At 39.4% G+C, this 17,177-nt stretch overlaps 1 protein-coding gene across 1 annotated transcript in view; it reads right to left on the bottom strand.

Moving 5' to 3' along the window:
* The window catches only part of LOC126106806 (WD repeat domain-containing protein 83), a 57,979-nt gene extending 55,279 nt beyond the window's left edge, over positions 1-2,700 (bottom strand). The window contains exon 1 of the mRNA XM_049913197.1: positions 2,367-2,700. Within this exon, the coding sequence (XP_049769154.1) occupies positions 2,367-2,475 (109 nt within the window). The 5' untranslated portion in view covers positions 2,476-2,700. The remainder of the gene's footprint in view (positions 1-2,366) is intronic.
* Between the last annotated feature and the right edge of the window lie 14,477 nt (positions 2,701-17,177).

The following is a 17,177-nucleotide window of genomic DNA, read 5'->3' as shown; positions in this document are numbered from 1 at the left end:
AGCCCAAGCAAAGTACACATTTTTGACAGTCTTTTTTTTCGTGCAGCAAAAAATTATGTTTATGAAATGTGATATCTAGCTTATTGTTTATACATTATGCATGTTAGGCCCCTCTTTGACCTATCTGAAACCTTTCTCCAACAAACGATGGTCGTAGCTGTAACCAGTTTAGGTAACATCTGATATCTGTAGTAACAATAAATAAAAATAGTATGCTATCACTCACTCAAAGGTCATATTTAGTAGCACATCCCCAAGCATTTGAGATCAGATCTTAAATCAAAATTTACAGAGTACTCTTATAAATCAATCCAGATGTACTATAAATAACAAATCTATTTTTCTATAGCCCACCAATGAAAAGGAAATACTTAATATAATCAAAGAACTGAAGCCCAAATTCTCTGTTGGTACTGACAATATCCCTGACTATATCTTGAAGAAATGTGCTCCACTCGTAGCCAAGACAAGTCAATAAATCTACTGAGACAGCTATCTTTGCATTCCTAAACGAAGCATTAAATGCAATAGACAATATAGCACATATCTCAGCCATATTTCTAGACCTCTCTAAAGCATTCAATGTTATCAATCACAACCTCTTGCTTCAGAAACTTGAATCTGTAGGTATTAGGGGCCCAGCCTATGAATGGATAAAATCATATCTCCAAAACAGAGACAAATTAGTTGAGCATACTTTCCAAGAAGGGAACAAGATAAAGTCCTACTGCTCAGAAAAGCAGAGCATCATGTATGGTGTACCACAAGGCTCCTTTCTAGGACCAGTTCTGTTTGTACTCTTTGTAAAGGAGTTGGAACTAATTAGCCCATGCCATAATTACATAAAATTTGCAGATCGCACAAATGTGATAATAAAAGGAAGGACCAAAGAAAAATTACTACATGAGATTAAAAATTGTACCACCCACATTACAGACAGGTTCTCTGGAAACAACTTAGTAATAAACACAGAAAAACAGTTACAATGCATACACACACACAGTGCAAAATAAATATACACTAGCATGAGACATGGAGTTGTTTACTAGAACCCTAGAAAATGTAAGCTCTACACAAAATCGCTTGGGATATGGATCCAAGAAGATCTAAGATGGTCCAACATACAAAATACATTACAAATAAATTAAATACCATTTGCTATACTATCAAAATTCTTTCTGATTGCACACTGAAAGAGACACTAAAAGATGTATAGCCTACTGCGCCCAGGCAGAATCCTTACTGCAATACAGCATAATCTTTTGAGGAAACGCATCTGCTGGCAAAAGTTGTTTTATATGCCAAAAGAGAATTGTAATAGCCATAGAAAATACTGCATCAAGAAGCTCATGCAAGCCCTTATTCAAGAAACTACATATCCTTCCACTAACATGTCTGTACATTTTACAAGTAATCATATTTGTAAGGATAATCTTAGAAAATAGCAACAATCTTGTGTCAACTAACCAGAGTACCACCTGTATAACACAAGGAGAAAGCAGGCCATACATGTTCAACATGCACACACAAGACTAAAACAGAATGGACCACTGCAAACAGGAAACAGACTATACAATAAGCTACCTACAAACATTAAAACAATAAAAGACACTTCAAAATTTAAAACTGCTGTCCATAAATATTTATTGCAAAAATGTTATTATAGTATAGATGAAAATCTTGAAACATAAAAAATTATTGCCAAATACTAAAAAAAAAAAAAAAAAACATTGAATGACTTGGGTTAAATATAATGTATGTATGGAAGCTGAACCTTCAGTTGTGATAATGTTAACCCTAAATCAATGTAAATATTCTTGTATGATTTAAAAGTATGTACTGTAAATCACAATGACTTGTCCAATATCATACTGTATACCTTGTACAACAAATGATCAAAAGGAGCAATAAAAATGTAATGTAAAATGTAAATAATCAAAGGTTTTTAATAAATTTTATCTTCCATATTATTCCGATTGGAAGTCAATGGTCGCTGTTTCTTCAGAGACGGTTAATGTTTGTGAACAGATTCTCTAGTAAATGTCTTGACTTCGAATATTGTAGGCTCAGATTCAATGCCTTCAGAACCTACTGTATCAGCTACTAAAGTTACATTCCAATCCCAGAAAAGACATAAGAGTTTTACAGAAGTAGATATTACGTGAACGAAAAGTGGTACTACAACACAGAAAGGGCATTTCCCATAATGTCAGTATATCTCCATTGCCCCACAAACGTCATCAGACATTGAAAGCCAGAAATTCAAGTCCTCCTACAGAACTGTAGCTTCACTTGATCCCACTCAGTGGTACTTCACACTTATACTGCAATAGTTGTGTACTAATACAATAAAGAATTTTCATTACCATTGAAACGCACAGCTCTCACCGTTCCCTGTTTGCAGTCGACAATGTTCCTACAGACATAATTCAACTTGACAGAACTATCTTCTTTCTTATCTGACGTCTTATCCATCTTCACGACGTCCCAACACAGACTTGCTTTATTAAAAGGTAACCTTCACATCACAATAATGTGTATCAATTACCAAATGCTTCAAAGTGACACAACACTATGTAAACAATCGATTCAGTTTTTGTATACAAACTCACAGGTACTAAATCGAAGATATACCACTTCTATTTCCTACATCGTATATTACACACGCAACTAAAATGGCGCTAGTTGAGTGGCGCCATTGAAGTTGCTTGTGGAAACAAGAGTCCTGTGACGTCACTGGACTATCAAACTGTAAGAGCGCATGTATGTGAATACATAATACTCAACTTGAAATACACTGCACCTTCAGACAACAATTTTTAAGCTATCTAAATATTTTTATGTTTTACGTTCTCACATGAGGACATTGTTCATATTTGTCGTTGATCATATATATATATATATATATATATATATATATAACAGAATAGACTTCATCTTCCATACATAATGTCATACATTTAATTACATAACAATTCCAGAAACTTATAATACATTTCAAATTTTAACATATTTTCACAAAATTCTTCTACATTAAAAATGGATTTTCTGTCAACAGCTTACACCTTAAAAAATTAATAATTTACAAGACATAGGCCATGCTGAGGCTGGTAATTTGTTAAAGATTTTTTAGAGAGCTGGCGCTGGGGGAACGGGTTGCTTTTGTAAGTATTTTCCGCTACTCTCTACGATGAAGCAGTGAAGCAACGCTTCCCAATTCAATGTAGTTTTGTTAAGCATGACTAACTGACAGCAACTCAGCAGCGATAAACCATGGAACTGTCAAACCTACTCAGTCTACTATAAGAGTAAATAATATTTGTTAATGTGCCTGCTGTCCAAATACCAACCAAATACACATTATTTTGGAGCCGGTGCTTCCCACACAGCCCACATAGAGCGGAATGAGCGAGTACTTGTACCACACCCGTCAGCCCACCCCAGTATACGTTGTTGGTGACTTCATCATTTCTTCTGACTTTGTATGCGGAGCCATGGTTGCTTGTCCAGTCTGTCCACTGCTTTACTTCGACATCGCAGTAGCGGCTTTCTCATTTTCTACACTAGCTATGGTGGTGTCCAATATCAGCAGATATGCTGGCTTAATTTATTCTAGTGACACAATTTGTGGCTTCAGTGTTATATTGTATCTGTATTGCATGTTTGTCACGTTTTATAAACTTGAATGGACCTGAGTATGGGGCTTGCAATGGTGGGTGCACAGCTTCCATCTTTATCACCACATGTGAGCACGTTTTCAGATCTCTGGTTAAGAAAGTCTTATGTTCTCCATTGGCGTGATGCCAGTGAAGGGTGTAGCTTGGATACCTGAGCCTTTATTAGTGCAGTAAACATAGCAGCTCTGTCAGCATCGGTACTTGTTGAAAAAACAACTCTGGTTGTAGGCATAACGTCTCACCATACACATTTCCACCATCAGCACCCCTACCCCTACATATAGCCTACATGCAATGTGGAGAACCAATAAGACCAGTGGCAGAACGGATGTTCAACAGTCTTTGTGGTACATAAGCATAATTTCCAGAGTCCTGTGTCAGTGCTCTATCATTCCGTTATTTTCCAGGTGGTAGCTGGTTGTGTGATAGCATAGGAACACACATAACTTGGACAGCTCCAGGAATAGAGTCGATTCAAACAGTCGCCCCTGATCTGTAGTAATGTGCAACAAATGACATGACATACGTGTTAGTTCTTGCTATTGTCTCTGCCCATATGTCGCTGATTGGTCTGCCTCTGCCCACTGAGTGTATCTGTGTATTGCAGAAAAGATGTAGCGACAGCCTTCTGATGAAGGCAGTGTACCCACAATATCTATATGTACTGTACCTGCTTGTCACCTCCGGAACTCTCCCACAAGCTTGTGCACATGTCTGCCCACCTTTAAATTGCTGACATGCTAAGCATATGGGTGGGCTAGGTTATGAATAGTATCAAAAACCACTTTGCTTAACCTCTCTGGCACAAGAGACTCGAGTCTGGTTTTGTAAACATCAAAGCAAATCATATTTTTAGCCCCTAATAGCTGCATCTGTTTCAGCTGTAGCCCTGTTGATACACTTTGTTAATATTCCTGCAACTATCAGTAGCCCATGCTGTGGTGAATTGCTTGTAATCAACTGTGCATGAGATAGCTTTGATTTGTGAGAAGAAATCAGCTACTAGATTTCTGCCCCTTTTATGTGCCTTATGTCTGTGGCGAACTGGTGGATGAACTCAAGCTGGGATAACTGTCATGGGGAACTATGGTAAAGGGAACTGTGATAGGTTTATGGTCTGTAAAGATTATGAAAGGCCTAACCTCGATGCATAGGCAAAAGTGTAGCATGGCTTCATAAATGACTAATAACTCCCTATCGTATGCACTCAACATAGATTAATCCTCCATTAGTTCATGTGAGAAAATACCCAAGGGCTACCAAAGCTTTCAGTGCATCATGAACTTGATGGACCAAGAAAAGTGTTTTTTGGTGGATAGTTTTTACCATTCCGAAGGCTCATAGCATTTCCAGTGTCCATGGCAGAGAGCTTTGGCTCATTGCTTCGTTACTTGACAGAGTTGCTGTCAGTGGTGCTTGAATTTCTGATGCTCACAGTAGATGTCAACAGCAAAAAGCTCACGACTCCCAGAAATCTTTTTAATTGTTGATAATCCATTGAGCATGATATGTCTTTAATGATGTGATCTTGCCTTTTGACAGACAAATCCCTACTGCCAAAACTGGTTGCCTGGGAAATGACACTAGCTTTTGTCACAGAGCACACTTTGGTTCTTCTACTGTTGTACTGCATTTGCTTATCCTATCAAACACTGTTCAGAGGTGTTCCTCATGCAGTGTCATTGTCTTGAAAAATACCAGAATATCAAAGAGATACACAAAGCAGAAATTGAGCTATCTCAATTCTTCATCTACAAATGATTGTCATGCGCTCTTAAAATTGAATGGCATACACAAATGTTCAAAAACACCAAATGGAGCTACCATCACAATCTTGGGTATGTCTTCTTCCACTGCTGGTATCTGATTGTAGGCTTTCTTAAAACCTGTCACGCTAAAGACTGTGGCATCCACCAGTAAATTTGTGAAATTCCTTTTATGCTGTACAGGATAGCAGTCTGTAATAATATGTGTCATTAACGTGTGGCAATCTCCACAGGACCTCCAGGTGCCAGTTTTCTTCCTGACCAGATGCAGTGGTGTTGCCCACTGGCTGTCTGCACTGTGTATACTCCCTGCTTGCAACTTCTCTTCAAACTCTGATTTTGCTGTATCGAAACGATCAGGTGCTAGTGTCCTCAGCTACTGAAAGACTGGCTGGGCAGGTGACATGTTAATATGATGGACTGTGTTATGCAACACTTTTCATACTTACTCGCTGCCTGTTTGTATGTTCTCCTGCATAATTGAACCGCAGTATGGATGTGCGAGGAATGATAAAAATGTATCATGATTTTCTGTTTTTCTTATAGAATCTTTATTTATTCATCAACATCACCTTTGTCTACTTCAAAGCAATCCCTCGCAGGTATAATACACTTCTGTGAGAGCTTTTTCCATCTTGGGAGCACTTCTGGAACTCACTATTCGTTATGGTGTTCAGCTACTACAGCAATTCTGTTTTTATCTCATCAGTGGTCGCAAAACGACGTCCTTTCGTGGTTCTCTTCAGTCTTGGAAATAGAAAAAGTCACAGAGGGCCATGTTGCAGTGGCTGAGATGACATAACGTGTTCTTTTTTTTTTTTTTTTTGCCAAAAAAAAAATCACGAATAAGCACTGTGATGTGAGCAGGGGCATTATCGTGACAACTTCCGCGGGTGGGTTTGCTACAGTTCTGTTCATTTTCTTTCGATTGCTTCATGCAAATGACATGTAACTTCCAGACAGTATTCGTTATTGACTGTACAATCATAAGGCATGATGTACTATCACATTGCACTCGAAGAAAAAAATGATAATATAGAACTTATTGAATTTTTTCAGTCTTGGCTTTTCAGGCAGTTGCAGTTGGGCCTCTGTTTCGTTATTATATGCGTATGCTTATGTTTTGTCACCCGTTATAACTTTCTTTAGAAGTTCTGGATCGTTGTCAGCTAAGTCCTGAGTGATATACATATATACATGACATCGTTATTCGTCGTATTTCAACTATTTCGTAACAAATTCACTGCTACACATTTAAAGACCAAAACATATGAAAAAATTGGTTGGCATTAACTAAAGAGTTTGTTAACATTATCGGCAGACACTCTAATGGTAATTCGGCGATTTTGCAGAACAATTATTTTCACTTCTTCCACACTGTCACCAGAAATTTACGTGCTGTGGTGTCCAGGCCGGTCTTCATTCTCAACTTGTTTGAAATAGTTATACTACTCGTAAACTGTTAACCTACTCATAGTAGTTTCACCAAAAGCCAGTCAACACTTCGAATATAGTGTTGTACTTTATTCCATTTTTCAAGCAAAATTTAATGTAAATTTTTTGATCCATCTTTTTCGAAAGTAAAAATTCGCCGAGTAGTCGAAAACACATATAACCTTTCCAACACTCTCAAAAATAAACTAAATATTCAAAACAGCTTAAAATGCAAATATATGTGGCTATTATGTGTCGTAGAGTGGTAATAACACACTGTAGACTTCGAATAAACATTTATTTAGCACAGAAGTAACAGAATACAACATGGCAGTACAAACGTAGCACGCCAAGAGAACATAGACAGAGATAAATCAAAGACGATCGAGTCCACAAAGAAACCGTGCTTTACGTCAGAGGCACCACAGAGCTTGAGACCGCTTGGACCTGCTCAGGCAGGGTCAGCTGTTGTCGGGAGGCTGTAGGCAGTACCTCCTGTAGGCTGCTAGGTGGCAGCTCCTGACAGGCCGCTGAGGTGCTGAGGCCAGCGCTCTGGCCTCTGCCGGCAGAACGCAGAACCGAAGATGCAGGCATGCCAACTGATGGCAATGGAGATGTCGTCCGTGACAGGCAGTGTCAGTGATGAATGATAGCGCACGCGTGGTCGGCCACGCGTAGGCGAACCTCGAGAGGGTCGGCGATGTGAGACAGCAGGTGAAGTTGTGGGTCTGACGGCAGTTTGACCATCCACAAAGTCCAAAGCACGGCGTCTGGTAGTGCTTGATCATCAATTAATGCACGAAGGTGCCACCAAAGCTGCAAATGTGTGAGGTTGTTGAGGTGCTCGTCATGAATATTGTAGTGGATAGTCTCCACTGGCGGCCATGGAGCGATGGACATGGAAACCAGTCGAGGCAACCGGAATCACAGAGATGGCGTTCGAGTGGAGTGTTGCAGAGTTACCGTATTTACTCGAATCTAAGCCGCACTTTCTTTCCGGTTTTCGTAATCCAAAAAACCGCCTGCAGCTTAGAATCGAGTGCAAAGCAAGCGGAAGTTATGAAAAATGTTGGTACGTGCCGCCACAACTAACTTCTGCCATCGAATATATGTAGCACGACACAGGCATGCTTTGTAGGCACAAAGATAAATACTGGCGCCATATCCTCTGCGTCAGTGAATAAATTAAAAAAAAAAAAGTGGAAGACGAGTTTTTTTTCTCCACCGCGAGTTTCGACCACGGCATTTTCATACATTATCCAACGAAGTAAATACAAATTCCGTATTGTTCATCTTTGAATGTAGCACAATTTCAGTGTACTACGAAAATCTGACTGGCAAGACTGTTTGGGATGTTTGTCAATATGGCCAACTCCACGTTCTAAATTTTTTCCTATCTGTGAGAAGAGATGGTTGCTAATAGGAACCTGATGAAATTTGAATCACATACAGTATTCTCTTCACCATAAGAATAATACGAATATAAACATTTTGCCATGTATTCTTTCGTGTTTGCTGCTATCTCATTTAAATCCTGTCTGCCTAATAAACTACGAAACTAGAGTGAGACAACAGCAAACGCGGAAGAATATACGTATCGTGTCATGTTTATATTCGTATTATTCTTATGCCTAATAATGATACAGTCTGAAATGAAGCACGGCAAGTGACTAGATTTTTAAATCTAAGATGACTAATTTCTGTGCAGAATTTGATGTAATAAAGAAGCGGCCGCAAAGATTTTCAAACGGAAAAAAATTTTCGCCTAACTCTCGTTCAGAACATGTTCTATCATACGCAGTCTGTTATTTGATTCTTGTTGATCATTATCAAAGAAAGCAGCAGTGTAAGTAACAACAAATAGCAGTCTCTTGCCATTGTTTTGCTAATGAGACGATTCCTCTCTTTTTTGTTTTAATTGTACGCGGTGGTAGCACGCACAAAAGCAAGCCATGCCGCGAGCCGCGACAGGCAGTAAACACGCACTATCAGAATGCGACAAACAATGCATGACACAGTGCAGTAATGCATTTTCAGCTTAAGAGTGACGCAAACACCTATAACAAAGAAAACGGCACTTATCAGATCAAAGCAAAATAGGCAATCGATTCAAACCAGACGAAGCACGTAAAAAAGGAAGGGTACCCGTATAAATATGGACGGAGCACCTGACGCATAGCAATGGCTACGTGGTAAAGCTTAACTGCTAAGCTTACGACTCGAACCAAACTACTGTAGCTGTATTGTCATTCATTCAACCTAAATTGTGTCTCATATTACAATGGACCAACTTTGTTTCAATTTGGAGGTGTGGCCTAAAACTTTTCTCTCCCCTTGAATTTCGAGTCTCAAATTTCAGGCGCGGCTTAGATTCGGGAATTTTTTTTTTCCTTGATTTCGAGTCTCATTTTTCAGGTGCGGCTTAGATTCGAGTGCGGCTTAGATTCGAGTAAATATGGTAGGCATATAAGAATGTGAGTCTCCGTGCATTGGAATGTCCGAATTACAGTTCTTGAACTTAGTCGGCACATCAAACCAAACCGAAGTAGACTGTGTAGCTGAGGGATGAACCAGAATGTCCTTCACTGGAATATCATTCACAATGTCACTAAGCAGAGTGCACCCTCCATGTAGCAGCCATTGCTGCATAGTTGCACTTGACGGTGGCCATGTTGTGCCAGTTAAGGTTAAGTGGACGTTGTCATGATTGGGCGAAGGTAATTGTTCACTTTTAACCAAATGCACATTAGGTACACTTGTAAATATGCAAGCACAGTTAATAGGGTGTGAGGTACTAGCACAGAAAGACATTGGTAGATCCATTGTCCTGAAGACAATGTGGACTGGCACACTAAGTCCATTAATTATGAAAAGAAACACAAAATAATTCATGAACACACAACAATAATGTTGGGGACTCCACTGTGGGTATTACGTGTCATAGTGCGGTAATAACACACTTAAGACACCTAATACACATTTATTTAGCACAGAAGTAAGCAAATACAACATGGCAGGTACAAACACAGTGCGCCAAGAGAACATAGACAAAGATAAATCAACAATGATCGAGTCCAAAGATATGTCACTTTATGCCAGAGGCGTCACACATGCATCAGGAACATGTGTACCAACAAGGCAAAACTAAAATAAGATGTATAGATCCTGCGAAAATTCCCCTTACTTTTTGATCTCATCTCTCGTGTTTTACATGGCGCCTTAAACTACAGAACCCCTTAGGACTTCCTCATCCATTTTAATTTGCACCTTGCTGAGATTTATCTCTAGTTGTTGCTGACTTATGAAGTCTGCATCTAATACAGGTTCTACCATGGCTGATCTCCACTTGCACTTCTTGCCAAAGCCCAGGTCCACGTCCACTTCCACTTCGCAATTTCCACATGTCATTATGGATACTCTGTTGGCTGCTTTATGATGAATGGATGTGGCAGTTGTTGCATTCTTATCTTGGTCAACTGGTAACATGCTCACCTCTGAGCCGAGTCGACTAGGTAGCAATGGCTTGCTTTTCTGTCTCTTACATACGGCTGTCACAACAACATAAGTAGGCTTGACTGGCTCTTTGTGGATATGGGTGAGTCATCATTGATTACTCTTGTTGTCTCTGCTCACCTGCTTGATTTTTCTGAAACATTCTCTTCCTATATTTTTCACTCCAGCTGGGGAGGGTGTCCTCTTGTTGTTGTTGTGGTCTTCAGTCCTGAGACTGGTTTGATGCAGCTCTCCATGCTACTCTATCTTGTGCAAGATTCTTCATCTCCCAGTACCTACTGCAACCTACATCCTTCTGAATCTGCTTAGTGTATTCATCTCTTGGTCTCCCTCTACGATTTTTACCCTCCACGCTGCCCTCCAATGCTAAATTTGTGATTCCTTGATGCCTCAAAACATGTCCTACCAACCGATCCCTTCTTCTAGTCAAGTTGTGCCACAAAGTTCTCTTCTCCCCAATCCTATTCAATACCTCCTCATTAGTTACGTGATCTACCCACCTTATCTTCAGCATTCTTCTGTAGCACCACATTTCGAAAGCTTCTATTCTCTTCTTGTCCATACTAGTTATCGTCCATGTTTCACTTCCATACATGGCTACACTCCATACAAATACTTTCAGAAACGACTTCCTGACACTTAAATCTATACTCGATGTTAACATATTTCTCTTCTTCAGAAACGATTTCCTTGCCATTGCCAGTCTACATTTTATATCCTCTCTACTTCGACCATCATCAGTTATTTTACTCCCTAAATAGCAAAACTCCTTTACTACTTTAAGTGTCTCATTTCCTAATCTAATTCCCTCAGCATCACCCGACTTAATTCGACTACATTCCATTATCCTTGTTTTACTTTTGTTGATGTTCATCTTATATCCTCCTTTCAAGACACTGTCCATTCCATTCAACTGTTCTTCCAAGTCCTTTGCTGTCTCTGACAGAATTACAATGTCATCGGCGAACCTCAAAGTTTTTACTTCTTCTCCATGAATTTTAATACCTACTCCGAATTTTTCTTATGTTTCCTTTACTGCTTGCTCAATATACAGATTGAATAACATCGGGGATAGGCTACACCCCTGTCTCACTCCTTTCCCAACCACTGCTCCCCTTTCATGTCCCTCGACTCTTATAAGTGCCATCTGGTTTCTGTACAAATTGTAAATAGCCTTTCGCTCCCTGTATTTTACCCTTGCCACCTTTAGAATGTGAAAGAGAGTATTCCAGTCAACATTGTCAAAAGCTTTCTCTAAGTCTACAAATGCTAGAAACATAGGTTTGCCTTTTCTTAATCTTTCTTCTAAGATAAGTCGTAAGGTTAGTATTGCCTCACGTGTTCCAACATTTCTACGGAATCCAAACTGATCTTCCCCGAGGTCCGCTTCTACCAGTTTTTCCATTCGTCTGTAAAGAATTCGCGTTAGTATTTTGCAGCTGTGACTTATTAAACTGATAGTTCGGTAATTTTCACATCTGTCAACACCTGCTTTCTTTGGGATTGGAATTATTATATTCTTCTTGAAGTCTGAGGGTATTTCACCTGTCTCATACATCTTGCTCACCAGATGGTAGAGTTTTGTCAGGACTGGCTCTCCCAAGGCCGCCAGTAGTTCTAATGGAATGTTGTCTACTCCCGGGGCCTTGTTTCGACTCAGGTCTTTCAGTGCTCTGTCAAACTCTTCACGCAGTATCGTATCTCCCATTTCATCTTCATCTACATCCTCTTCCATTTCCATAATATTGTCCTCAAGTACATCGCCCTTGTATAAACCCTCTATATACTCCTTCCACCTTTCTGCCTTCCCTTCTTTGCTTAGAACTGGGTTGCCATCTGAGCTCTTGATATTCATACAAGTGGTTCTCTTCTCTCCAAAGGTCTCTTTAATTTTCCTGTAGGCAGTATCTATCTTACCCCTAGTGAGACAAGCCTCTAATCCTTACATTTGTCCTCTAGCCATCCCTGCTTAGCCATTTTGCACTTCCTGTCGATCTCATTTTTGAGACGTTTGTATTCCTTTTTGCCTGCTTCATTTACTGCATTTTTATATTTTCTCCTTTCATCAATTAAATTCAATATTTCTTCTGTTACCCAAGGATTTCTATTAGCCCTCGTCTTTCTACCTACTTGATCGTCTGCTGCTTTCACTACTTCATCCCTCAGAGCTACCCATTCTTCTTCTGCTGTATTTCTTTCCCCCATTCCTGTCAATTGTTCCCTTATGCTCTCCCTGAAACTCTCTACAACCTCTCGTTCTTTCAGTTTATCCAGGTCCCATCTCCTTAAATTCCCACCTTTTTGCAGTTTCTTCAGTTTCAATCTGCAGTTCATAACCAAGAGATTGTGGTCAGAGTCCACATCTGCCCCTGGAAATGTCTTACAATTTAAAACCTGGTTCCTAAATCTCTGTCTTACCATTATATAATCTATCTGATACCTTTTAGTATCTCCAGGATTCTTCCAGGTATACAACCTTCTTTTATGATTCTTGAACCAAGTGTTAGCTATGATTAAGTTATGCTCTGAGCAAAATTCTACAAGGCGGCTTCCTCTTTCATTTCTTCCCCCCAATCCATATTCACCTACTATGTTTCCTTCTCTCCCTTTTCCTACTGACGAATTCCAGTCACCCATGACTATTAAATTTTCGTCTCCCTTCACTACCTGAATAATTTCTTTTATCTCGTCATACATTTCATCAATTTCTTCATCATCTGCAGAGCTAGTTGGCATATAAACTTGTACTACTGTAGTAGGCATGGGCTTTGTGTCTATCTTGGCCACAATAATGCGTTCGCTATGCTGTTTGTAGTGGCTAACCCGCACTCCTATTTTTTTATTCATTATTAAACCTACTCCTGCATTGCCTCTATTTGATTTTGTATTTATAACCCTGTAATCACCTGACCAAAAGTCTTGTTCCTCCTGCCACCGAACTTCACTAATTCCCACTATATCTAACTTTAACCTATCCATTTCCCTTTTTAAATTTTCTAACCTACCTGCCCGATTAAGGGATCTGACATTCCACGCTCCGATCCGTAGAACGCCAGTTTTCTTTCTCCTGATAACGACGTCCTCTTGAGTAGTCCCCGCCCGGAGATCCGAATGGGGGACTATTTTACCTCCGGAATATTTTACCCAAGAGGATGCCATCATCATTTAATAATACAGTCCTCTTGTTCACTTTAATTACCAACACCTGGTCTTACAGTGCACCTGTTTGGATTTTCAAACAGATAAGCTACTTACTAATGTCTATTTGTTGCTTCTTCTGAATAGCAGCTGCCTCCCCTGAGTCAATTTCATTGGCAATCTTCATCGCCATCGATCCACTTGCTTGGTGTATTGGTGAATACACCATGTTTGTTAGTAAGATTAAAGAACTAATGCCAGTGTTCTCACACATCACTACAGCCATCATCTTCACTGCTACAGGGAATTGCACCAACTACATACACTATAATACTGTGTCAGACATTTCCTAACCACTGAAGGAGTTCTATCCCCAGTACGTTCACTACGCATCAATGCATGTAGTATGTGTTTTTCCAGTGATTTGTGCAACTGGCTGATTAGCACTGCTCTCAAGTGTAGATACTGCCATTCTTCAGAAGGCTTCAATATAGTATCTGTGGCTATTGGGGCTGCCTGGGCACGAAACGTCACTGTTATCGCAATCTGTGTGTGATCATTAAGGTAACACTGTTACGCACAAATGCTAAATCCCACGCAACGAACCATAACTCTGCCTTCCAACCCCCCCTCCCCGGAAGGAACTTCAGAAATTGTAACTTCATCCTTGGACTAAGATTTATCTCATCCTATTCCTATTGTCTATTGTTTGCCAAATCTATGGTGTGTTTTGTCACTCATGGTGCTTAATTACATACTTGTTTCTGCAAATCATCTTGCAGATGTACCAGCTGCATTTCCATCGGAATTCGTCTGTCATCTTGATGTGTAGTCACCATATTTCCTTGCATAGTATCCCTGGTCTTTGTACTCATTATTTTCAGGATCACCAATTTGTCAGTATTTTCCATTACACCCTACTTTATTGATGTAATGAAGCAACAGTTCTGAATTCAACATATTTTTATTATGGACCTGTCAAAACAGTAAAGGCTAATGTGCATCTGCTGTCCATAACACAATAAAATACAAATCACATGTTATTCAGGAGCTGGTGCTTCCCTCACTTTTACCAGTCTGTCTCTTGGAATACCCATTTTAATTTTTCCCTTTGTGCTGTGCTGGTGCATAGGTCGACAATGATCTCTTTGTCCAACCCTATACATTTCTCCTATGAGTCTTTTTTTTATCTTCAATATATCGCCTATATGTGTACAGTGCTCCCATGTGAGCAGTCCATAATAAATGTGAGACTGGAACAGTCTAGAATAAGTCAGTCTTATATATCCTGAAGTAACTAAATCTCTCAGTTTCCATATCTGGTGCGTTACACTTAAATTTTTTTTTTTTTTTTTTTTTTTTTTTTTTTTTTTTTCAGATATAACTGATATATTCTCCCCAGGTCAGTTTGGTGTCAATATGGAATCCTAGAAGTTTAATCATGCTATTTTCTACATCATTCAATAGTTTTAACAGAAAATGATGGTTCTTTTCAGGGGTTAAACAGAAGTTTGATAGAGTAGAATCATTTCACGGCAGCATCAAGTAACTCCAGCGACATTTCTAGTAATAGTGAGCTGTCTTGATGATTTTCAATTGTCATTGTGTCATCACCATAACAGATCATAACTCAGGGAAAATGATGTCGTGAATCACTGACTGTAATCATGTAAAAGAATGGTCCAAGAATTGATCCCTGTTGTACCCCTGTCTCAACAATGTTCATCAGAGAATTATGTTTCTCACCAAGACATATTGTTTTCTGTTACTTAAGTATGAAGCTATTACTTCTAGTAACTTACTAGCCTTTTCCCTACAGCTTTGCCCACTTATGTATTCAACACAAGTATATATAACACACTTTCTCCTCCCCTATGTGTGTCCACCTCTTCTCTCTCTGTCTACCACATCCTCCCAACTCTGTCTTTCTATCCCCTCCTCCCCCCTTTCTCTGCCTCTTCATCTCCTCCTCCCCTTGTTTTTGTCCATTTCCTCCATCCATCTCCCTGACTGTTATGTTCCTCCCCTCTCCCTCTGACCACATCCTCCTTATCCTCTCTCTTTCCGTCTCTGCCTAGTCCTCTTCCTTTCCCACCTGTCCACTAACCCTCTGCAATTGCCATGTGCCTCATGCATCTCTCCCTCCTCCCCACTCTCTGTCCATTTCCTCCACCCCCTCGCTCTGTCCATCTCAACCTGTCCCCAGCTTTGTTCATGTCAAGCAGTGCAGCCTACATGTTGCGAACCAGAAAACCATTTCTTTCCTCTGACATGAAGGCTGCCCTGCAAAGCAGGTTGATTTGGCAAGTCAATACTGTTCCCACACAGCATGCCTGTCGTGCAGGGTAGCTTATATGAAAGAGACAGAAAAGTACATTATTGTCCGTATCTCCTCTCCTGTTGGAGCTAAGAGGTTATAAGTCCCTGATATTCATGATACCTACTGTTTCTGTGCCAAATTTGGTTGAAATCGATCCAAGGGTTTTGGAGGTGATCACAGACTTACTTACATACATAATACACACATTCACTCTATGTATATGACAGAATATGTACTCCAGGCTCCTCAAACAATATTTTTTAAGGAACAAAATCAAAAGTTTTAACTAGATCACCTAGAACAAGTGAGAACTTATTCTTATTTTCAAAAACAGTGATTGTCTTGTTGCAGAAATAAGTAGCTTTGGAAATATAGTCATTTTGTAAACTATCTAAAGAGAAGGGTAGTAATTCCATCAAACCAGGACATTTTTGCTGTAATTATTCCTGTTTACAGAAGAGGAGCCAGACAAGAAATGGTAAACACCATAGATTCAGGGCATTTTTCCCTTTTTTTTTTTTTATTTATTTATTTTTTTTTATTTTTTCCCCTCGATGGGACAAGCCAAACTTTGCTTATGATTTCATCTAAGTTTAATTAGATATAGGCCTTTCAGCAAAGCATAAGCATTTATGAAAAGTGCAAATAATAGTGTTAGTCCATACTGTGTTGTAACATTAATAACTTCATTCTGTTTGTAGAACACATTGCCGAAATAAGCAAAATTTCATCTTGAAAGTAATTTATGTCTTTTATTCTACTACACTCCGAGATCATTTATGAAATGGCATTAAGATCTTCTCTACACTGCAAAAATCAACTCATTATTATTAATATTTTACAGTCATTGTACTGTACATTGAATCTTAATGAATAATACATGATTTTAGAGAAATCGGATACTTTCACTGGTTACCCACAATATAGTACATGGCTAGTCTGTCAAAGGAAAATAACGATTGTTTCAGAATGCAACAACACTTGCCGGCAGCTGTACCTGTCGAGCAAGTGCAGTTGCCATGTGCTATGCCACAAACGAACATAAACACACCTCACTGACAGTGCGGTGTGTTTGTCAAAATTACCTGCAAATGAAGGATTACTTACAGATTGACAGTTTCTGGTATTTACCTCTGAAGGGGAAAGAACAAACCCTGTGGTCTTTATCAGAGCATTTCAAAATGCTTTACCTTGTACCACGACCAAAGCCCAGAAAATTAGGTTTGTTGTTGGATTCACACAGGTTGATGTTCTGCTATGGGCTACGGACATGACAGAACATTGCCACTACTATGTACAATTTGAGAGAGCCTTTCTGGATAAATATTG

The sequence above is a fragment of the Schistocerca cancellata genome, chromosome 10, assembly GCF_023864275.1.
Source record: "Schistocerca cancellata isolate TAMUIC-IGC-003103 chromosome 10, iqSchCanc2.1, whole genome shotgun sequence".
Classification (NCBI taxonomy): domain Eukaryota; kingdom Metazoa; phylum Arthropoda; class Insecta; order Orthoptera; family Acrididae; genus Schistocerca; species Schistocerca cancellata.
Note: the sequence above shows the minus strand (reverse complement) of the source record. Positions and strands in the feature narration are given on the sequence as shown.